Below are 22440 nucleotides of genomic sequence, written 5' to 3' on the forward strand. Positions count from 1 at the left end.
GCAAATTTAGAGATCGCGTATCGGAGGACGTCTTGGATATGCTATCACCCGTCTCCGGTGCTTGATAGTTGCTGCTGGTGTCGTCATTATTTGCGGTTTGCTCCGATGGAGCAGCGCTCTGCTCTTCTCCATCGTTCTGATCAGCGCCGTTGTCAACTCGATCAATAAACTGCGTGCACAATATATAATATTTGTGTAAGTTCTCAACTAACGCTTTCAAGTCGAGCAAACCACGCACGAACCTGCTGAATTTGTTCCCGTACTTGCAACTCCTCTTCTGTTAATGGAGGATAGGCCCAGTCGCCAAGCTCGTGTCGATGCCGAAGAAAACCCAAGAGCGTTTGTTTCGGTAAGCCGCTTCGCGATATCAGAGCTACCCACTGAAGTGAAGTTGTGTTAGATAAAATCTCGAAGTAAGCAACACGTACACGAACACTCACGTTTAGCTGCACCTCCTTGAGCTTCTTTAGTTCGATGCCTCCAAATACCGTGTGTATCCTCCACAGTTCTTTTTCACTCTGAGCGTGGTAAAACAAAGTTAGTGCTGTGGGCTAAGGTCTGAACAAAGCGGATGTTTCATGCTTCCTACCTCATCAATTCCAAAATCACCCAAAACGTCCCCCTTAGGATCCACCGAGTCGAGGATGGAGACGACATGATACTCTAGCTCCGAAATCGTGTCGACACCAGCATACTGCTCAAAGCTGTCGGCTTGAGCTTTCTTTGACAGTGCATCCAGTACGATACTCGCGGGCCCCGATCGTATTGCAAGGTGGACGAGCAAGCGCAAACAAAGAACTCGAACGTCGATCATAGCTGCAAACAAAAGTCCAAGGCAGTAAAATTAAGTGTAACGCTGTACGACCACTTCGTATAATGTGTAAACAAGTACGAACAAATGCCGTACCTTTGCGCTTACCCTTGGCGCTTTGACTAGCACCCCGGGATGAAAACATTTGATCCAACTGCCGTAGAAACTTGTAAACGCCACATACGAGATAGAGAACGTCGATCTTCCATTGGCCTTCCCGTGATCTTGAGACTGAGAGGTTTTCATACGCCTCAGCAACGCATGCCAGTACGTCCAGAAGCATTCGAACCATCAGCTCGTATACTTTCTCGTGCACGCCGAGATTCCGTTCGTATCCCACCAAGACCGTGTTATTAACATGTTCCAGCAACAATTGCATTCGAAAGACGAACCCCTGGACGGCGTAAGTGCACCGCGTATTCCCAAACCAGGGTTTGCTCGTTGTCCATGGCTGTTCGTAAATCCCGGGGAGCAAGTGGTTCATGCATTCGTGGAAGAACGCGCGATGTGCATAGTGGACAAGTGAATGCATCATACCAAGGATCTGTGTCTCGACGCGCTCGAACGCATGGTCAACCCAGTTCAGATGGATGTATCGACTATCATGCTCCGCATGTCGCCGCTTGCCTTTCCTTCCTTTCCGTGCCATGGTATCAACTTGATGCCGACATATCCTCCATACGAAGAGAAGTCTACAAGAGTTGGCGTGCTCTGAAATGACGTTTTCGACGGTACACGAAGGCAATTGCAGCAATGTTTGCATTTGGCGCTTCATCTTGGCAACTTTCTCAAGCAAAACCTGCACAAACGCACAGCTCAGCGCGACGTTCTGTGCTTGGACACAGGTTCCCATAATCTCCGTCTCCTCCAGTAAATGATGCGCCAACTTCTCAAATGGTGACATAACTCGAGTATCAATTGGGGCTTCGTATGCCGGTGGCCGCAACGACATAGCTCCTCTTCCTCCGCGTGATAGTCGTCGAGAACAATACGCCCCACTTTCGTCAAAATGACCAGGCTCGCCCAGCAAAATGAGCCTTGTGGAGTTGCCTCTTGCGGAATTTACAACCGGAGAGATCGGTTGAGTCACCCCCATATCTCGTACAACTGACTGAGGAACGTTGTCTTGCCCAGGAGAAAACACGTTTCCGAGTGAGCTTGACCGACTCAAGGAGAGTGAACGCGTTGGCGTTGCGTAAACGGTAGGATGGACTTGAGTCAATACGTCTTGCTGCAGTATCGAGCGAAAGTAGCGTGCAAATATGTGTTCACCCTTGCTAATTGACGTTTCCACTGACTTCCATAGCGCGTTGCCAACCTTGTCATTCAACTCGCCATTCGGGAACACGGAACTAATCTCAACGACTACCACCTGCACGGACTCCAAGATTTCGCGGAACTTGAGACCCATTTGGACGCGGAAGTGCGGGTTCACTGGAGCTCCGATAAACCGTAATTCACGCATGTTTACCCATTCATTCAGTGATAGGAATTGGGTCCAGCTAATTATCTCGGCACATTTTTGAAGGGATTTCCTGATCTGTAGCTTGCAGCGCTTATCGTCAACATCAACGACCACGACCTCCACCCACACGCTGTCCTTGCCGTTGTTGACAAGGACGCGCTGGCCTACCCATTTCGCTAGACCCCCACTTCGGCCGAACAATCGAGATCCATCCTGCTCACCACCTTTTCCAAGTAGAGGCACGTATAGCTGGCCATCTAAAGTCTCCACCCGACCGAAAATGTCCCGAGTCTCGTCGTCATGAAGCGTGGTTACGTCCCGCTCAGACACCGAAAACACAGATTTCTGCCACCACACACCAACATGATGAGGATCTGCCACGAGAAGTTTCGCCTGCTGACCTGGATGAACCGTTGGCAAATGCACGAATCGGTTCACAAGGTTCATGAGCATGTCCGGAAAAATGCCTCCTTTGCTGCGAAACTTGCGAGGACGATAGAAACACTGCACCAGCAGCGGTGGCCCAGTATCGGGTGCGTGTTTCGAGCCAGAGGAGGCAATCGCATTATCGTGACCCCATTGATCGGAGACCTGGGTCAAGTGCTTCATTTGCACGTCGAGCGTCTCCTTCAGGTAAGTGCTGTAGACGTCTGCAATGAGCGATTCAAACTTAATAGCAACGTTTTCCTCCACGGACGCTCCATCATCGCCGAAAATTGTCGTGAGTGTGCCATCCGCAGCAAACAAGCACACTGTGTCGAGATCTTTGCGGATCTGATGCTTGACAAATTCGGCTCGTTGTCGAAGCGTTTGAGTATCTGTTTGTGGAGTAGCGTGGGGCACTGCGGGATGTGTGGCTAGAGAATTATAAACGGTCTCGCGGTAGACCAGCTCCACCTCTTCTTTCCGTGCCTCTTTGTACGCTGTCCATTGATATTCCATCGGCAAGAATCTCACGTAATGCAGGATGGAGGCCATCGAGAGTTTCCGTAGCCGTAATTCTTTCAGAATCGAAGGTCCGAGTAAGCTGCCCAAGTGTCGAAACATCTCCTGGATTCGGTCGATGGCAGCTTCATTGGATACTTGAATAGCTAGAGCTGTACGAGGCGACGTAGGGGCTGATGATACCGTGACGTCGCTGTTGCTGCTCTGCTTGCTGAGTCTTCGAAGCAGCTTGGGTCTGCCCTTGACATGCTCCTCCACCAAGTCCTCAATGACCTCGAACGTGTCTCGCGTGTCCAGATACAGCTTGGCAGCCGGGTGCATACGCGGGTTGACCTCCTCGCCCTCTTTCGACTCGCCACCCGCCAGCTCCACTAAGCGTTGAATCTCTTCCAGAAGCTGCAGCACGACGCGTTCATCTTTGGAAAGTCTGCTGGACAGCATAGTTCGATGGAGTGAGTGGATGGCCGAATCACAGACTAAGTCAGTGACTGCGCATCGGTCGAATGCGAATGCGGGCAATAATCGCCTGAGGGCCCGCTTCCCTAGTGCAGCCAGCTAGCTGTTCACCCCCCTCGTATTCCTCCTTGCTGCGCAGTAAGATAAATTTGCGCGCCGCCGATTATTACCAGTCGCCGAGCTATTCCGGGACCACTTCAACGGCAACTGCTGCTCAAAAATGGCAGCAGTTATCCCTGCGACGTGTGACGATGACAGCACTAGCACAGTGCTATACTCCATAGCAGGAGATCATTTGACTGGAATGGAGAGCTTCGATACGAAAGCAGTGAAACGTGGCGTGTCAGGTCAGGTCAGTACTAAGCTCGGCAATGCTTGTCCGAGAAAGTTGCGGTTACCGCGTGCTCATACTGAAGTGGCCAGCATTCCACTCTTCTATCAACACGTACCCATAATTCATAGCAACTCGATAGGGCGAAGAACGCAGAGCGCAGGCAGACATTGACACCTTTCGCCTGCAATGCTGGACGTCGCCCCACAATGCCACGACAAGATGGCTACAACTGCAACAAGATGTTCAGCGAGAACACCCCCTCAAGTGGCAACGGTTGCAAGTTGAATGGCACAGGGGGCGCACGTCTGATAGCGGCGCGTCCCATACAAACTCGCAGTCAACTTGTGTCTCCACCACCATGAGCGACGGCATGGGGCTCGGACTGGACCTGTCGGGCCTGGGCCAGGAGCCCATGGCGCCCGCTGTGGACGTGGCGCAGCTCGCGGAGGCCATCCGCCTCATCCTGAAGGACGCGGACCTGGAGCAGCTCTCGCGCCGCATGATCCGCAAGCAGCTGGAGGCCCAGTTCCACGCCGACCTGTCGAGCTACAAGGACGTGATCAACGCCACGATCCTCGAGATCATCGAGCAGCAGCAGGCCGACGAGGAGGACGACGAGCAGGAGGAGGAGGAGCCCGACCCGAGTGACGACGACGCCGACGACGAGCAGGAGCACGTGCGCTCGCCCCGCAAGAAGGCGGCACCCAAGAAGAAGGCGGCGGCACCCAAGAAGCGCAAGCGGAAGGCCGACGGAGAGGACGGCGGCGCCAAGAAGGCCGGCGGAGGCTTCAATGCGCAGCTGTGCCTGTCGCCAGAGCTCGCGCAGGTCGTCGGAGCCGAGACCATGGCCCGGCCGCAGGTCGTCAAGGCGCTCTGGGCCTACATCCGCGAGCACAACCTGCAGGACCCCAAGAACAAGAAGCTCATCCTCCTGGACGACACGCTGCGCGGTGTGTTCCAGCGGGACTCGTTCACCATGTTCAGCATGAACAAGTTCGTCAAGCGCCACGTGCGCAAGCCTGACGATATGCCGCCTGGGGGCTGGAGTCAGATCCCGCGCGACGGCGTGTCCAGTGACGAGGACACGGAGGCCAAGCCTGCGAAGAAGAAGCAACCGGCCAAGAGGAAGAAGAAGGCCGCGTCGACCGAGGACGGAGACGACGACGGCAAGAAGAAGGCCAACCCGTTCTACACGGAGCTCGCGGTGTCGCCCGAGCTGGCCTCGCTGCTCGGTAGGGACCGGATGGCGCGGCCCGAGATCGTCAAGGCGCTCTGGGCCTACATCCACGAACACAACCTGCAGGACCCGCAGGACAAGCGCACGATCCTGCTGGACGATAGGATGCGACAGGTATTTCAACGCGACTCGTTCACGATGTTTTCCATGAACAAGTACATCAAGCGCCACGCGCGCAAGGTCGCCGACTTGCCGGCCAACGGCTGGGCCGACATCCCGCGCGACGGAGTCTCAAGCGACGAGGACGAGGCCAAGGCCAAGAAGAAGGCGCGGAAAGCCAAGTGAGGTGGTTCGACTTACAGACAGTCAGAACGATGGCAGGCTGCTGGCCGTGTAGACGCAGCGGCAACGTACAAGCGGCTGCACAATCTGGTATATGAAATCGACGTGATTCCCTTTGTATGATTGCATGTACGGCGTGGTGTGACGGTAACGTAGCCTGCAGCAATTCGTGTGTTGGTGCTGCCGACTGCAACTTGCCCAAAAAAGGCAAGTTGCCTTTTTCCCATCCCAATCACTACCCAATTTTAGTTTCATGTGTGCCACACCACAGGTACTGTACTGCCCCAAATAGTGGGCTCTGCTTTTGACTGGATCACGAAAGGGTAGCAACTCTATTGGACGCCAGAGGAGCATCTAGACAGCATGGACGCGTCCGTGATCGCCAGCTTCCGCGAGAAGGTGGTGCAGCAGCCCGAGGTGCGTCAACGCATAGTGTGTACAGCGTGTGTGTAGAGCTTGCTGGCTGACTGACTGTGTATTGGCAGGTGTTCTTCACGCCGTCGGAGGAGGTCGCCAAGAACGTGAAGGCCTTCGCCAAGCATGCGTTCGACCGCACGTCCAAATACCAGAGCAAGAGCGGCAGCGCCGCGCCTCTGGAGGAGCTGTACGTGGACGGCTTCGACGCCGACCAGATCTGGGAGCAGCTCCGCCTGCTGAACGGCCCGCTGGTGACGGAGATGGCGCAGCGCATCCGCACGTTCAGCAAGAAGCCCGAGAACATCCTGCTGTTCCCGTCCGAGAAGCAGGAGGAGAGCGAAGAGGAGGAGGACAAGCTGGAGGAGGATCAGGAGGACAGCGACGCTGACAGTGACGAGGAGCAGGACAGCGATGACGACGACGACGAGAAGACCGAGTCGGACGAGGAGAAGGAAGTGAAGACGAAGGCCAAGAAGAAGAAGACAAAGAAGGCGCGTGATGTCGCGGAGGACGGTTTCTTCGACTGGGATGAGATGGACAAGGCGGCCGAGGAAGAGGAGGAGGATGAAGACGACGACGAGATGGAGGGAGACGACGACGAGGGCGACGATGATGACGATGGTGACGATGACGACGACGACGAGATGGAGGAGGGATCGGATGCGGAAGGCGCGGAGGACATGAAGTACGACGATTTCTTTGGCGACGAGGATGGAGAGGAAGGCGAAGAGGGCGACGACGACGAAGAGGAGGAAGAGGAACTTAATGACGTTGAGATGAAGGACAGCGATAATGACGAGGAGGAATACCCTACTATTAAGCGCGCGAAGCCGGACGAGGAGAACGTCGACGAGGAGGATCTTGCCGAGCGCGGCATCATGTCGTCGCACCAGCGCCAGCGTCTGCGTCTGCAGAAGGAGATCAAGGAGCTCGAGCAGGAGGCGATCAGCGAGAAGCCGTGGCTGCTGAAGGGTGAAGTGCGCTCTGCGGCTCGTCCGGAGAACAGTTTGCTAGAGGCGGTGCTGGACTACGACAGGCCAGTGAAGGCGGCTCCCGTGATCACGGAGGAAGTGTCTATCGCGCTTGAGGAAATGATCAAGAAGCGTATCCTGGAGGACGACTTTGACGATGTGATTCGTAAGTTCGCCGGTAACGAGCAGGATGAGAAGAACAAGCTGGAGGAAGTGTCCATGGAGAAGTCCAAGGAGGGTCTGGGAGAGATCTACGAGAAGGAGTACATGAAGACGGCCATGGGCTTCGAGGCCGACGACGAGTCCAAGCAGGACCAGGAGGAGATCGAGGTCATGTTCAAGAGCCTGTGCTGGAAGCTGGACGCGCTGTCGAACTACCACTTCACGCCCAAGCCCGCCGTCAAGGAGCTGCAGGTCAAGCCGGCGGTGCCTGCCATCGCCATGGAGGAGGTGGTGCCGATCAGCGTGAGCGACGCGAACCTCAAGGCGCCCGAGGAGGTGTACGACAAGAAGCGCAAGCGCGGCGAGGCCGTGCTGCAGTCCAAGGAGGAGATGACCCAGAGCGAGCGCAAGGCGCTGCGCAACGCCAAGAAGCACGCGCGGCGGAAGGAGAAGCGCCAGCGCGAGTTCGACGAGCGGCTGGTGGCCAAGCTCAACCCGGGCCTGGGCAACAAGTACGAGAAGAAGAAGATGCTGGAGAGCATCGCCGGCGCCAAGAACATCACCACGGGCAAGCAGATCGAGGGCTCGTCCAAGCAGTTCTCGAACTCGAAGGAGTTCTTCTCCCGTCTGCAGGTACGCGCTGATTGATTGCGCCTCGCCCGGCGTGTCTCCCTAGAATGAGCGTGTGCATGTACTGACCGGACCCATATCATATCGCTTGTGTTTGTGTTTTTTCCGCCATGCAGGACGAGGTGCAAGAAAAAATCAGGAATGCAAGCAGCAGCAACTAGAGCAGCCACATTGGAAAGGAGCGCCGCGGCGCAGCTGGCCGGCGCCAGAGCAATAGAAATTGGATTTTGTGCATTTTGTACGTCGCTCTTGATCGTCGGTGGTGATCATCGAGCTGGCTTCGCTCCTCACACACAGCTGCAGGCATATCCTTCCTGGCCCAGGATTATTGGACGCGTGCCATCATCTGCCGAGTTATCTTATTGAACTGATTTGCGTGGGTAAATTTGCAGCATTTGCTTCCCACCGGCATAAAGTGTCCATGCATGGAATCCTCGCCTCGATGATCAGAGAGCACGAGAGTCTCATGTGAATTCTCGTGCACCCTGCCTGAGTTGGGGAGCGCGACATTCCACTTGAAATTTGTATGCTCTCCGCTAGGTTCGACGCTGACGTTGGTTGAAGCAAAAAGATCGGGGGGAGCAGCCACCTCACTCACGAAATTGCCGGCTTCCGCTCAACTACCACACCACCGCACACCACACACACAACGATGCAAGTGAACACGCGCAAGTACTCGGGCGACGCTGGCGACCTGCCGCTGGAGACGGAGGCCGTGTACGGCCACCCGCTCATGTGCGCCAGCCTGCCGTCCGACGTGTTCCCGCAGCGCTCGGTGCCCGCGCGCGTGGCGCACCAGCTCATCAAGGACGAGCTGGCGCTGGACGGCAACCCCAAGATGAACCTGGCGTCCTTCGTGACCACGTACATGGAGCCCGAGGCCGAGGACCTGATGGTCGAGGGCCTGCGCAAGAACTACATCGACCTGGACCAGTACCCGCAGACGGCCGAGATCCACAACCGCTGCGTCACGATGCTGGCCAACCTGTACCACGCGCCGCTGGAGCCCGGCCAGAAGGCCACGGGCACGGGCTGCATCGGCTCGTCCGAGGCCATCATGCTGGCCGGCCTGGCCATGAAGCGCCGCTGGAAGGACCGCCGCATCGCCGCGGGCCTGCCGTACGACAAGCCCAACATGGTCTTCGGCTCGAACGTGCAGGTCTGCTGGCATAAGATGTGCAAGTACTTCGAGATCGAGATCCGTGAGGCCGACGTGTCCCCGGACTGCCTCGTGCTCACGGCCAAGCGCGCGCGCGCCCTCATCGACGAGAACACGATCGGCGTCAGCGCCATCCTGGGCAGCACCTTCAACGGCGAGTACGAGGACGTCAAGAGCATCCACGACATGCTCGTGGAGGAGAACGAGCGCAACGGATGGAACATCCCGCTGCACGTGGACGCGGCCAGCGGCGGGTTCATCGCGCCGTTCATCAGCCCCGAGCTGGAGTGGGACTTCCGTCTGCCCAACGTCAAGAGCATCAACGTGAGCGGCCACAAGTTCGGCCTCGTGTACGCCGGCATGGGCTGGGCCCTGTGGCGCGAGCCCGAGGACCTCCCAGACGACCTGGTGTTCCACGTCAACTACCTGGGCGGAGACCAGTCGTCCTTCACGCTCAACTTCTCCAAGGGCGCGGGCAACGTGGTGGCCCAGTACTACAACATGCTGCGCTTCGGCTTCGAGGGATACCGTCGCATCATGGAGGCCAGTATGGAGAACGCGCAGCTACTGCGTGGAGCGCTGGTGGCCACGGGCCACTTCCGCATCGTTGACAAGCAGCACATGCCGCTCGTGGCCTTCGCGCTGATTGACTCGTCGCGCTACACGTGCTTCGACATCCAGGACAAGCTCAAGAGCCGCGGCTGGATTGTACCTGCCTACACGTGCTCCAGCGGTGCCGAGTCGCTGACGATCATGCGCGTGGTGGTGAAGCAGAACTTCTCGTCGCACATGGCCAACATGCTGGTTCAGGACATCCTAAAGGCTATTGAAGCGCTGGAGCAGCACCACGTTCTCGTGGACACCGCCATGTCGTCACCCAAGGCGCAGAAGAAGCACTTCAAGGACATTGTGCACGCGCTCCAGGCCAACCTCAAGCACCAGCAGTCGGGTCTCACGACGCACGGCGTGTGCTAGCTTTGCTGGCACCAATCACTGCACGCTCAAGCGGTTGTTGTGCGGTTGCATCCAGCACACACCGCGTCCCGAGTCCATTCTCGTGCTCTTTAGCTGTAACTTCTGCGTCGCCCCGAGAGTGAACGGCACGCAGTTCACCCTCTCAAGGAAAACAAATCTAACAACAAGTATTCGACACTGTGAGCTTCAAGGCGTTGTGCTGTTAGGGCTGCTCACTACATGTACTTAGGCATGGTCTTCTTCGGGTGTCAATGGCAGGTACCGACGGAGAAACTGCGTGACTTTGGTGGCGGTCTTCAGGAACGGGTCTGGGAAGTAAAACATCGCCATGCCCACAAGCGCCTCACAGAATTCGCTGTATATCAACTCGAGGTGATCGTCACTTCCTGGGGGGGCCTCTTGAACGTTGCGGAAGACATTCATCGCCTGATCCATTGAAAAGCGAGCGCGGACCAGGCGATACTCCTGGACAAACGCCTGCCAGTCTACCATGCGCATGTACTTGGTGATCCCTGGTGCAGTATGCCGAGGCTTCACCTTGGTCGGGCCGTTGGCGGGTGTCATCATCTCGCGCTCCTTGGCGCAGTATCGGCGGAAGACGATGCGAATAGTCTGTGAGTGGCTCCCAATCGCGAGCTTCACATCCGGGCGGTGCATGAGCGTCCGAATGAGGCTTCGGTTCTGGGCTGCGATCGTCAGGTGGTGAGTGATGAAGTACTCGACCCGCGCGCTCAACGGAGCGATCTGGGATTGGAACTGCTCATTGCATAGTTGAAGGACGAGTTCTGCCAGGTCCTCAGGGGAGAAGAGTTGCTCGTAGCCGTTGGCCACCATCTCTTCGTCTCGAAGAATCGGTAGCACGTGAATCTCGCGAGGTAGACGAAGTATCTTGACAATGTGCCACAGATCATCGAGGCTCATGGCATGCTTGATGATGGCGCGGAACGGTGTGTACAGCTGCCGTATAACCCGATGGTGTTTCTCGAGGACAGCGCGCACCCGTGTCAGCTCGACGTCGGGGTTTTCCTCGACGCTGAATATTCGACGCATTGTGTTGTTTGTGAGCGAAATGCACTCGTACACGTGCTCGCGATGGTCCACCAGGCCGATAGTCCCCGTTGGTACCAGTGTTTCACTCTGCTTTGCCGCGAACTGAGAAGCAAGCTCGCTCGCTGTCTGCCACTGAGTAACCCGCAACTCTCGAAGTTGCTGATGAGTGACTTTGAAGTCTTTCATCTTGGCGGACGTGCTTTTCACACATGCGTGGATGGCCTCAATACATTTGATAAGTCTATCGGGTCCTTCGGCAGTGAGGTGGCGAATCCGAGCTGTATGATACGTATTCCCGTCCCCGGTAGTGATACTCGTTCTTCGACTCGATTTGTCTCTCGCAGGCGCGAGGAACAAACTGTGTGAGAGCGGTTCAAACTGGTGCCGTAGCATTGGCCGGATCGGGGCAACTCCTTGTGTTCTCAACAATTCTGCGCTGCTAGCCTCGTTCGGATCGACCACCACGTTCGGCGTCATACCGCGAGATTGAACCACATTTCCTGAAATGAGTTGCTCGGAGATTTGATTCCAGGTTTCGTACGCGGTGACAATCGGCAGAATGGTTCGCAGCGAGTTGCTGGTACTTGCTGCGCTCTCGATAACCATCGAGGATGAATCTGCTGGGACAAGGGCCAGCGAGCTCTGCGCCAGTGACGATCGTGGTTTGCCCTTGTTGAGGTCTTGAGAACTTAAGGCTTGAACAAGCTCCGATTTGGCTGGATGCAGGTAGGCGTTATGAGTGAACGCACTCATATCTGCTGGTGAAAACAACAACGACCCGTACTCCGTTACTATATGGGCCAGAAGCAATATCGTGAATCCGCGTGAATGGCGTGGCGAGATATCGAAGTCGCTCTCACGAAATAGCTCGAGGTTTTCGAGTAAAGATACTTGTTGTGTCTGCGGACGCTCCCTGACCACCAAACCAGTTTGTTTTCGTGTAAGCGAACGTTTTAATTGTGCACCGCGCGACGGGGTTCTGGGCTTCCTTGCAGCGGCGCTAACTACCCAAAAGCGCTTGACACCGTTGATAATACCCAGATCACCTTTATCGGACCCAGCAGATCCTTCCGGCACTTGGAGCGCTCGATTAGGCAGAGAGCGGTTTGGCACAAGGGAGACTTCATGACTCTCAAGCATCCGTGAATTAAATAGCTTGGAGTTGCTGGCGTAATGTTCATCTTGTACACGGATTGCTCGCAAAAGCTGTTCAAATTCTCGCGCCACTTGTGCATTCTCGTGCAGGCTTAGCTGCTTGTCCTTATCAAACAGATACTCGTGGGCTAGTCTCGGGGTGAAGAGGACTTTAGCGTCAGGATCGTGGATGCGTTCACGAAGCGAGGTAAAGAATTTTGAAAATGTTCGTCCAGAGAGTTCATCTTGTGACACAGCCCCCGCTGCAGCCCGCCGAGCTGTAGGACTACCCGTCATCGTAGCTGCTGCCACCGCTGCTGCTTGTAAAGAAGGCGGTTGTTCTTCAGTTTCCACCAATCCAGTACCCATAACCACCGAATTCGACCTCCCAGCAGTAGTACCAAGCACTACTGAGTTGGATCTCCCAGCACGAGTTGGAGACAAGCTGGATGACTTTCGTCGTAGTGACATATCTCGTAACCGCGATATTTCATCAACACACCCCAAAAGAACCGAGGACGATCCTTTTTCCACTGAATCCGGTTGTGCGCTCGAGTCACCAGCATCACCAACTAAGCCAGACGAGCTGTCTTGAGCATGAGCTGGTGCTTGTTGCAAGAATCCAACACTATGATAACCTCGTAACAGCGATTCAAGGATGAGAGGTGGCAAACACGCTACAGCCTCGACACGCAACTGGCCTTCTTGACAAACTTGGGCCTCTCGACGGCGAGTTGTATCCAAGTACGCGCTGGCGGCCTTAATTCGGAGTTCTAGCGTTCGTGCCCACTCTTCTGCTTGTTTGCGATCACTCCGCATCGAGAGGTTGTCGGCCTGCGCAGTATCGCGCTGCCGTGTCAAGTCATCTACCTGCCGTTTAACGACGGCTAGGGCCTGGAAGTCAATCTGCATTTGCTTTCGGATTTTCTCGATCCTGTGGATGGCAGCCTCACGCTTCCACGCCACAAACACCTTCCCGAGAATGGCTTTGGGGGAGTTGCTGAACCAGTTTGAGAAATACGCGATGTATTTTCTGTTGTTCTACATGTACAATGTCCATGAGAAAAAATATAAGAGTAATTCACAGGATATGATAGTGCAGGGCCTACGAACCTTCTTTTGGATGACGGCAACGAAGTGCCACTCGCGAAACAGCATCCGGGATAAAGCGTACGTACACTCTGATAAAAAGCGCCGAAACATGGAATACACCTTACCGATATCATCAGCAAGAACCCCATCCCGCTCTTCCCGCCACTCTCTACAGGTACGAGCAAAGATAATAAACGACGAATCCACGCTGAGCTTTTTTTCTTCTGTAGCTTTCGATATAGATGAACTTTCACGTACTTGTCCTTGCGAAGCGTTAGCAGAAGTCGTTTATGGTGCTTGACGAGTGCAAAGTACGGGAGGCCATCGGGGGCGTAGATGGACTGAATCAACTCTGCACTTAGTACGCGGAATAGAGGCGCGTAGGGTCCAAAATGGGGCGTGAGGTCTTCTACTCTTCGAAACCAACATACATCACACAACAACAATGAGTGTCTCCAGTCCAGCCCAACAGAAAGAACCTCACCAAACTTACCAAGCACTTTGCAGCAAAAGGTTGTGATAAGGTCGTTCGGCCGTGGAAGGTTGACAGTTCGTCGCTGCAGCTCTTCAAAGCCTACCTCGTATCGGACCGCTAAAACACAGGATAACGATCAGTACGAGCTTATTAACAATAACGATCTTCCACCCTCCAGCTATCAGGCATTACCCACCAACAGATTTGTAGCTGCGTCGATCCGCTTCAAACTGTCGAAGCCATTGGTTCATGAACAAACGAGCAATTGAAGACTGGTTCAACTCAGCCGAAGGATCCGCCTTCACTGCGTCGTCCATCGTTTGAATCAGCTCGTGCAAGGGAAGTTCAGTCTCCCGAGGCGAGTTCATCAGCACTGGGGTCGCCGCAAACAGCTGATTCGACAGTCCTCCAGCTTCTACGTCCTCAGGTCGACTCCTAGTCTTCAGCAGCGGCAGCTTGGCGAGACGTAGAGATCTCTGTGGAGAAAAGGCCTCAGCCACTGGGAAAACGCTCTCACCCGATGCTCGAAGCCTCCGTCGTCTTGGATGCTGCTGCTGTTTCCTGCCATTAACGTTACGCTCACTTGGCCACCGAGTGCTCGGCTTCTGAGCCAAAAACGTGAGCGGATCCACAGTGTTGGCCATACCGAGAGCATCGGGGCCGGGGCGTCCTCGGGCTTTGCCGTTCTTGTGCGTCTGCGGCTCAATGGGGAACCATCCGTCTGGCAATGCAGCTGAGCCAGTTGAAACTCGCGTCCGAGGCTTCCTGTTCACACCAGCAGCGCCGAGGTGCTGCATACCCGCTGCATTAACTGGTACTTCGCGAAACGACGTATACCTATGAGGAATTAGCTACACCTGTCAAAGATGATACGGGACCAACGGGCTCACCTATTACGCTTTTTGATGTGTGGGCGGGCACGCTGCACGTTGGCGCGCGAGCAGGTGGCGGAGGCTGCGGGCGTCGCGCCCGAGGAGTTTGTCGATGGCGGCAAATGTACGACGACAAAGATGCAACGACCCGTTGCTCGGCATTTGGTTTCGATGGAATTGGGCTAGGAGGCTCGATGTAAAGCTAACGTTGGTTGGGTCTCGTGCGCTTTGGTCGCTACTGGAACAATACTTGGCTGCAGACAACCCCGTGGAGAATATGGGACCTGGGAGATACGGACCTATCCTTTTGCAGCGGGGTGGGACGAAAGTGGAAGGTGAACATAAGACGAAGACGCGGCTGCAGGCTATGCGGGTGAGTATGGCAGGCAGTTCGTGTCCCGCTCTGTTGATTTAAGTACAGCTTTGGGCTAATTGGGGTTCCTGTTATTGCAGTGGGGGCTGGTTCCGTCCTTCACCAAGCCAAATGTGAAGCCAGACCACTTCCTCATGTTCAATGCCAGGTAGGCTGCGATTCGTCATTTTTATAGCAGGCGCAAGTGAGTTGGTGAGGAATTGACTATTGGTATGCTGAGCAGATCTGAGAATCTGCAGGAGCGACCGGCGTTCAAGCGATTGTTAGAGTCGAAGAGATGTGTGGTGCTATGTGAAGGGTAGGTAGATTATGCTGAGGCATTTCCGACGTTGCTATAGTGGAACTCTGATGGCGTGGGTCTGCTTGGTGAAGGTACTACGAATGGCAACAAGTGGACAAGAGAGCAAAGCAGCCGTACTACTTCTATCGCGAGGACAAGCTGATGAAGGTCAGTGCTTGCTAATGAGGACGTGGTGGCTTAGCTCAGAGTATTTAACAGCGGAAAATGTTTTGTCCTGCAGTTTGCTGGCCTCTTTGATCAGTGGAAGAGCGAAGATGGCGAGGTGATGTGCACCTACACCATCCTTACAACGCCTGTGGCTCCCGAGCTAAAGTGGCTGCACACGCGCATGCCGGTAGGAAAATGACGTGACTGCTTTTACAACTAATTTTCTGTTGCAGGAACTGACACGTTTGCTTCAGGTCATTTTGTCCGATGAAGGCGTAGATCGCTGGCTCTCTGGCGCAAAGTTTGAGGAACTGAAAGACCTGCTAGCTTCGTATCAATCCGACGATCTCAAATGGTACCCAGTCGACAAAAAAGGTAGGTTGCAGCGAGATTGCTTACAGCTACACTGGGGTTTAATCGTCATTGGGCTAACGACGCCACCGAATCCAATGGTTTGAATTGCAGTCGGGTCGATGCAGTTCCAGAGCGAAGACTGCGCCAAGAAGATCAACATTAAGCATGCAGGCAAGTATCATTTTAATTGTGGGAGTGTCTTCAGCTCGAAACTCATCAACACTTGCTGATGCTATTCTTTAGGCAACATCAAGTCGTTCTTCGGAGTCAAGACAGAAAAGCCAGAGTCGCAGCAGATTGAGTCGCCGAAGACTCCCACAACACAAGTTAAAGAAGAGAACGACTTTCCTATCAGCGAGACCAGCAGTCCTCCGGTCAAGACAGAGGACGAACACGACCTCAAGCCGGAGACCACGCCGAAGAAAGAGTTCAAACAATTCCCAGCGAAGTTCGTCCCGGCCTCGTCGCTTCTCACCAAGCGCTTCGACGATGAAGACCAAGGCTCCCCACCTCCGCAATCGCCCAAGAAGCGTCGTCGCGTGTCGTCCCCAGCCAAAGGACCCAAGAAGCAGACTCCTCCAGCCAAGACAAGCAAGTTGAAGTCGCCGGGCCCAAAACAGTCCTCGTTGGACTTTTTTTTCGGCAAAGCCCCCAAATAAATGGGCTCACCTCACGATATCGTATACCTAAGATACTGAATAATCGAATGCACCAAACCTCTAACAACCTATATGCGGTCTCCGTCAGGTCCCTCACTTTGGCTGACGACATCGCCGCGATCGCCGCGGTCCTCGGTGCTCGCTCCCCTGCCTCGTCCGCCTTCCCCAGTCATCGAGCCGAAGCGCGCGTGGCACGTCCGTTTAGCTCTGCGTCTCGCGCGTATAGTCGAGCAATTTCCACCTCCGTAGCCGCAGTACTCGCCCCAGGACGAGCTCGAGAGCAGACCGACTGCCGCCATGGAGATGAACAGGGGGGAGGCCGAGAAATGCCTCGAGATCGGCAAGAGGCACCTGCGCACCGGCAACTGGGAGAAGGCCATCAAGTTCTTCGACAAGTCGCACCGCATGTACCCGCTGCCTGGCGTGGAGGCCATGCGTGACAGGGCCAAGGCGGAGCTGGCCAAGGCCTCGACCCCCAGCGCGCAGCCCTCGTCGCCACGTGGCGGCGCTTCCAGTGCCGGCGGCGTGCGGCACCGAGCGGCTCCAGCTGCATCGCCCTCGAGGTCTCCGTCCTCGGAGCCTTCGCGGCCGTATACGGCCGAGCAGCTGCAGATGGTGCGCAAGATCAAGGCCTGCAAGAACCACTACGAGGTGCTCGCGGTGCAGCAAACGGCGACGGACAACGAGGTCAAGAAGGCCTACCGCAAGGTGAGGAGAGAGGAGAGATGTTTAAGTGTGCTTGGTATTGGCTGGGTGACTGACTGTCGATGTGGTGGTGCTGTGTTTAGTTGGCGCTGAAGCTGCATCCGGACAAAAACAGCGCGCCGGGAGCGGAGGATGCGTTCAAGGCTGTTGGCAAGGCGTTCGCGGTGTTGAGTGACCCCGACAAGCGCGCGCATTATGACCGCTATGGTGACGATGCGCCCGTGCAACAGCAACAGCAGGGACGCAGATACGCCCAGGAGGACGACATCACTCCGGAGGAGATTTTCAACATGTTCTTCGGCGGCGGCTTCCGCCCGCGCGGACGCCGGCCGCAGCAGCAAGGGCACCGACAACAGCAACAGGAGCAGCGCGGTGGCATGTCAAATCTGGCCCAGTTCCTGCCGCTGCTGCTGATCTTCCTGATGTCGCTGCTCTCCATCCCGTCGACCCCCGAGATGCCGTTCAGCTTAAGCCCGACGCCGCAGTTCAACGTGCAGCGCGCGACGCAGATGGCCAACGTGGTGAAGGGTATTCCGTACTACGTGGAGCGCGATTTTGAGCAGCGATACACGACCCACTGGCGCGATCTCTCTCGAGTGGAGCAAATGGTGGAGCAGGCTCACGTGTCAAAACTCTCCGAGAGCTGCGAGAACCTCAAGCTACGTCAGAAGCGGATGATCTACCGCGCGCGCAACTCTCGCAGTGATGACCGTGAAGCCGCCATGCGTAAGGCATTGGAGATGAAGATGCCCCCCTGCGACGAGCTGCGCAAGCTTCGGCGGACGCGGCGTTATTGAGGGGGAGGCTCTACGCGGTATGTAGTTCAAGTCAGTCAGGGCCCCATGCGGCTTTAGAAGGCGGAAGTGGAGGCAAACTACTCACTCCACACTTTCCGGATAGGATAACGGCAGTCACGGGACTCCCTACGAGTCAATACACATATGAAGAAGTAACTTCCTCCCTCCCTCCATCTTGGAATGGAGTCGCCGTATTGCACGCTTCGCTAATTGATGCCCATCATGCTTCATGTCGTTGAAGTCCCAAGGTACACAAGCACTATTCTTATCCAGACCCGCCATCATAGCGATTTTTCGCTCACTTTCATTCTTAACCCCCTCCAGACAGGAATAAAATCATGGCCTAATCCGATTCCGTATCCGCGACACGCTCAAAGCCAAATTCAAGTCCAGCGCAACAAGGGGACGAGACGAGCATGGCGACGAACGAACTGGCGGCGATCCTGGCTCGGCGCCGCGCCAAGGCCGGCGGGGAGAGCGAGCCTCCGACCCCCGCGGTGGAGCGCAGCGCCGCCCCGGCGCCGGAGACGGTCCCGGCGGCCGCCAGGAGCTCCATCGCCGAGCGCATTGCCCGTCTCAAAGAGCAGAGCGCGGCTGCCAGCGCTGCGGGGGCGGCGGCCTCTGCGCCTCCCGTGCCGCGGTTCAACCACCCGGCGCCAGCGTCGGAGCCGTCGGAGCAGCTGCAGGCGAGCAGCAGCAGCGTCGGCAGCACGAGCGACGCGTCTGCAGCCTCCGAGCCGATTGACACGTCGGCGGTGGCTGCTGCCCAGGAAGCGGCGGGGATTCGGCGCGCGTCCAGCAAGATCCAGCAGCTGCAGGGCAGTCTGGGGATCAATGTGAACCCCTTTGGACGTCCGGGGCGAGCTGCTGCTGGAGGGTACACGAGCTCCCAGCGGGAGTCCATTATGAGCACGGGAGAAGAGCAGTACGGACACACGCAGCATGCCATGGGCGTTGCAATGCCTGGCATGACGGGGTCGGCCATCCCAATGCCAGGACTGGCCAAGGGTGGATTCCGACTCCCGGGCATGGTTCCGGAAGGAGAGAAGGGCGCGGAAGCACCTGCTGCTGCTCTGGATGACTCTCATGTGAGTTGGTGCATGGTTGAAGTGGAGTTTGAAGTGGGGAATTGTTGATTGACGAATTGTTTTTTGTTGTGATACTTTGAACAGGCCACGATGAACCGTGTGGCTGGACCCAAGCGCCGTGGACCTACGCGACCCCCGCCGGGAGCTTTCCGGATTCCGGTAAGGTCATTCTGCGCGTTTTCGAGGATGTAAACTGCGTACTCAGTTGTTGATTGGTATTGTGTACTGTAGACTATGGCGGCTCCAATTATTGACAACGTCGAGCCTACTGCAGCCCCCGCAGTTCACCCCGCGGCTGTCGCCGCTCCGGCACCTGCTGAGGTCATCGAACCGAAAGCTCCGGCGGCTCCGGCAGTGGCATCGACGCCGGAACCGGCTCCTGTTGCTGCAAGTTTGTTCACAAGCCCGGTCCCGGCACCGGCTTATACTCCAGCTCCGACACCCGCTTACACTTCAGCACCGACCCCAGTTCAGGCGCCTGTGGCAGCACCAGCTCCTGCTCCTGTTGCCGCAGCGACATTGCAGAATCTGCCGGAGCCCGAACTAATGCCGGCGATGAAACCTTACGTGCTTCAGGATGACGATCCGTACGCGCCGAAGTACGACAGCCCCGAGCAGCATTCATTCGCCCCTGCAGGATTCCCTAGTGCATTGATGGCGAACTTCTCCATGGATGAACTCAGTCTGGACGACAAGCCGAAGCCTGCTGCCTCGTCCACTCCGTCGCCCACGTCGGCTTCGTCGCTCTTTGGGGCTCCAGTCTCAGAGCCAGCCCCGAAGCCTGTATCACCTCCTCCTGCTGCGCCAGTGAAAGCCCCCAAGCCAAATCCTGCACCAGTGTTCACACCTGCTCCTGCTCCAGTGCCGGAACGTGCGCCCTCTCCATCTCCGGCTCATGTATATGCACCTGTGGAGGTTGCATCCCCGGAGCCAAAGCCTTCACCTGCAGCCCCCACTCCATCGCCCGCTGTTGAGCCAGCTTTGGTTACGCCTGCACCGACGCCTGCGCCGACTGCTACTCCCGTATTTGCGGCCGCACCGACGCCCGCACCGACCCCTGCGCCCGTATTTGCGCCTGCACCAACCCCCGTAGCAGCTACGCCAGCTCCTGCAGCAACGTCGGGCTCGTACCTGTTCGGTGCTGCTGCTGCGGCAGCGGCTGCGGACGACGACGATTCCAGCGAGAGTGACTGGAGCGATGATGATGGCGGCAACCAGTCGCTTTTCGGCGCGCAAGCTTCGGCCCCCAAGCCTGCGGCTGCTGCCCCAGCTCCAGCTCCGGTCTTAGTGACGCCGTCGCCGGCGACCCCAGAGCTTCATCAAGCCCCGGACGCTGTTAGCGGCAGCCTGTTTGGAGGCGCCTCCACTACGGCTGCACCAGCCCCTGGGTTTGTGCAAGCCGCGCCTCAGGCTGCCATTCCGCCGTCGCCTTACAGTTCGCTCTTCAGCGGAGCTGTGAGCAGCAGCAGTGAAAGTGAGAGCGACAGTGACGACAAAGGTGGTCTCTTTGGCACGGGAGTGCCGTCGAAGCGGTAAGACCCCGCTGAACAAGTTTACGAACGGAACCTACCACGCACCATCAACACTGGGGCAACGTGAAGTGCGAGCATGAAGAGGTGTAGACATAGAGAGGTTCGCTCACTTAGTCGACAAGCAGCATAGACCGTCCCAGTGACAACTTGCTTCGAGCAACGAGGCAGGCAGCATCAACGCCGCGAACGAGCGAGTGACAGGTGCTGTGTTGCTTCAATGTGATTCTTTGTTTTCTTTTTTCGTTAATTGGGGGCGACATTTTTTACTTTGCTTTGCCATTTCTTGCTCGATTTTCCAGCGCTGCTTCCTCTTCTTCTCCTTGTCTTCACCTTGCTGGTCTTCACTCCACATTTCTTCAATGGATAACAGGGAACGGGCAACGCGACAGCCATCACAACTCCGCATGCAGGACGGCACGACACCAACTCCATCGCCGACACTCCGGACGGGAAGCAGGAACGGGTGGGGAGGGAGGCAGTCGACAGCGACACAGACGCAGGCAGGCTCGGCGCCTCGACATCTAAACGCAACTTCCATCGTCTACCGCCAAAACAATATGCAGGCCATGCACACATGCAAAATGAAAATCAATATAATTGGCGAACCGCCAAGTGCACACCAGTCACGGACGTCAACGAGCTTGCCTCTGTGTCGCCACTGTGTCCCGCCTCCCGCCGACCGACGTCTTCCTTCTCCTTGCCTTCGTGTCTTCACTTCATCTCCACCATTCATTCCACACCGCCACACCTGCTGCCGCGCCTTGCAGACAGGATACTAATCTACAGCCCGTCCCGCTGCGGCAGAAGGTCGAATGAGTCGCCGCTCTACCACTGCTGGGCAGGCGCGATCTTCTCCGTGTTGATGTACAACATGTCTTCGATCTTGAAGTAGCGGCCCCAGAAGTAGGCCTTGGAGCCGCCCACCGACCCCTTCTGGCCCTGGGCGGTCACCAGGCGCTGCACGGGCAGGTACGCGGGCGAGTCCGGGTGCAGGAACGTCTTGCGCGTGCGCGGCTTGTTGTACACGAGCATGGGGTGGATGGTGCTGAGCGAGCCGTCGGCCTCCATGGCCACCTGGATCTTGTAGATCTCGCCGAGCGAGCCCTCGGCGTCGCCCTCCTCGCTGGTGGTCATGCGGATGACCGCCTGGTACGGGAACTCCTGCAGCTTGGACGCGGGCTCGTCCAGCTTGACGGGCAGCCACACGCTGTCGTCGGCGGCGTCCGCGGCCTCGGGGCCGCCCTCGCGCAGCGACTTGGAGTCGCCGCCCACCGTCATGAGCTTCACGGGCGTCTTGTCGTCCTCGTCCGAGGGCGAGTTCATGCCCAGCTTGTGCATGTAGCGCTTGACGCGCTTGAAGGGCACGCGCGCGAACTTGCCGCCGTGCGTGGCCACCTGGTCGTGCACGCGCTTGACGCCGAACTCCGGGTGCGCGAACTTGATGGCCTTGATGAGCGCCGTCAGCTCGTCCGCGTCCACGTCGTCCGGCCCGCGCGAGGGCGACGGAGACGGCGACGCGCGCGGCGGCGACTGCTTGGGCGTCTGCGGCGCGGAGCCGTTCTTCTTGGGGCTCGCGCCGGCCATCGTAGGGGGAGGAAGGAAGGAGGAAGAGCTGCTGCGGACTGCGCGGATTGAGGATTGGCCCAGGGGGAAAAGATCTGTTTGGGCCCGAGCCTGAGTTGCTGCGAGCGAGCCAGCTGAGTCGAGCTCTATACAAAATTTCGGGAAAAAAGGAACGCGCATATAAGCGAAATGGGCAAAGTATCCGACCCATTCTCAAGTCGCAGATGCTACGATCGCCACGTTCACGACTCGTGAACGTGGCGATCGTGAATCACGACCCACCCGCTGTGTGCGCAAGTCAACAAATGAGCAGCGAACGGCGTATGGACGAACCACCCACGAGCTCGGCCGCGGGAGCGCGCCAGTCACTGTGATGCAGCAGCACCTCGAGTTTCGAGCGACTCGCTGAGCGAGCTCCAGCACCGCAATGACTGTCCTAGCCACACAACACGGC

The 22440-nt window shown here is 56.8% G+C and overlaps 9 protein-coding genes across 9 annotated transcripts; 6 read left to right on the top strand and 3 right to left on the bottom strand.

Moving 5' to 3' along the window:
- Positions 1–698: 698 nt before the first annotated feature.
- On the bottom strand, positions 699–3662 carry PHYSODRAFT_469616 (hypothetical protein; the record flags this gene model as incomplete). Its single annotated transcript, XM_009519728.1, has 2 exons — positions 699–1829; positions 1956–3662. 2 exons carry the CDS (start codon positions 3660–3662, stop codon positions 699–701), a joined length of 2838 nt encoding a protein of 945 aa, XP_009518023.1.
- A 719-nt stretch (positions 3663–4381) lies between these two features.
- PHYSODRAFT_475850 (hypothetical protein) lies at positions 4382–5533 on the top strand (the record flags this gene model as incomplete). The annotated part of the gene is made up of 1 exon (XM_009519729.1): positions 4382–5533. One exon carries the CDS (start codon positions 4382–4384, stop codon positions 5531–5533), a length of 1152 nt encoding a protein of 383 aa, XP_009518024.1.
- A 360-nt stretch (positions 5534–5893) lies between these two features.
- PHYSODRAFT_448712 (hypothetical protein) lies at positions 5894–6300 on the top strand (the record flags this gene model as incomplete). The annotated part of the gene is made up of 2 exons (XM_009519730.1): positions 5894–5947; positions 6016–6300. Coding segments are annotated over 2 exons (339 nt in total), but the record flags the coding sequence as incomplete, so codon positions are not given.
- A 423-nt stretch (positions 6301–6723) lies between these two features.
- Positions 6724–7871, top strand: PHYSODRAFT_476379 (hypothetical protein; the record flags this gene model as incomplete). Its single annotated transcript, XM_009519731.1, has 2 exons — positions 6724–7713; positions 7827–7871. 2 exons carry the CDS (start codon positions 6724–6726, stop codon positions 7869–7871), a joined length of 1035 nt encoding a protein of 344 aa, XP_009518026.1.
- A 443-nt stretch (positions 7872–8314) lies between these two features.
- Positions 8315–10002, top strand: PHYSODRAFT_353780 (hypothetical protein). The gene has a single exon (XM_009519732.1). The coding sequence runs from the start codon at positions 8363–8365 to the stop codon at positions 9842–9844; it is 1482 nt and encodes a 493-aa protein (XP_009518027.1). The 5' UTR covers positions 8315–8362; the 3' UTR covers positions 9845–10002.
- Positions 10003–10069: 67 nt separating this feature from the next.
- Positions 10070–14392, bottom strand: PHYSODRAFT_470770 (hypothetical protein; the record flags this gene model as incomplete). Its single annotated transcript, XM_009519733.1, has 5 exons — positions 10070–13069; positions 13142–13289; positions 13379–13534; positions 13610–13712; positions 13792–14392. 5 exons carry the CDS (start codon positions 14390–14392, stop codon positions 10070–10072), a joined length of 4008 nt encoding a protein of 1335 aa, XP_009518028.1.
- Positions 14393–14500: 108 nt separating this feature from the next.
- On the top strand, positions 14501–16301 carry PHYSODRAFT_310523 (hypothetical protein; the record flags this gene model as incomplete). Its single annotated transcript, XM_009519734.1, has 9 exons — positions 14501–14591; positions 14728–14840; positions 14921–14988; positions 15064–15138; positions 15213–15288; positions 15362–15475; positions 15543–15663; positions 15754–15813; positions 15886–16301. 9 exons carry the CDS (start codon positions 14501–14503, stop codon positions 16299–16301), a joined length of 1134 nt encoding a protein of 377 aa, XP_009518029.1.
- A 297-nt stretch (positions 16302–16598) lies between these two features.
- PHYSODRAFT_553650 (hypothetical protein) lies at positions 16599–17803 on the top strand (the record flags this gene model as incomplete). Its single annotated transcript, XM_009519735.1, has 2 exons — positions 16599–17009; positions 17090–17803. The coding sequence occupies 2 exons, from the start codon at positions 16599–16601 to the stop codon at positions 17801–17803; spliced, it is 1125 nt and encodes a 374-aa protein (XP_009518030.1).
- A 3445-nt stretch (positions 17804–21248) lies between these two features.
- PHYSODRAFT_471296 (hypothetical protein) lies at positions 21249–22007 on the bottom strand (the record flags this gene model as incomplete). Its single annotated transcript, XM_009519736.1, has 1 exon — positions 21249–22007. One exon carries the CDS (start codon positions 22005–22007, stop codon positions 21249–21251), a length of 759 nt encoding a protein of 252 aa, XP_009518031.1.
- Positions 22008–22440: the final 433 nt, after the last annotated feature.

The sequence above is a fragment of the Phytophthora sojae genome (assembly GCF_000149755.1).
Source record: "Phytophthora sojae unplaced genomic scaffold PHYSOscaffold_1, whole genome shotgun sequence".
NCBI lineage: Eukaryota > Oomycota > Peronosporomycetes > Peronosporales > Peronosporaceae > Phytophthora > Phytophthora sojae.

Excerpts from the sequence above, each read along its gene's own strand:
- PHYSODRAFT_353780 (XM_009519732.1), top strand. The coding sequence starts at position 8,363 with ATGCAAGTGAACACGCGCAAGTACTCGGGCGACGCTGGCGACCTGCCG.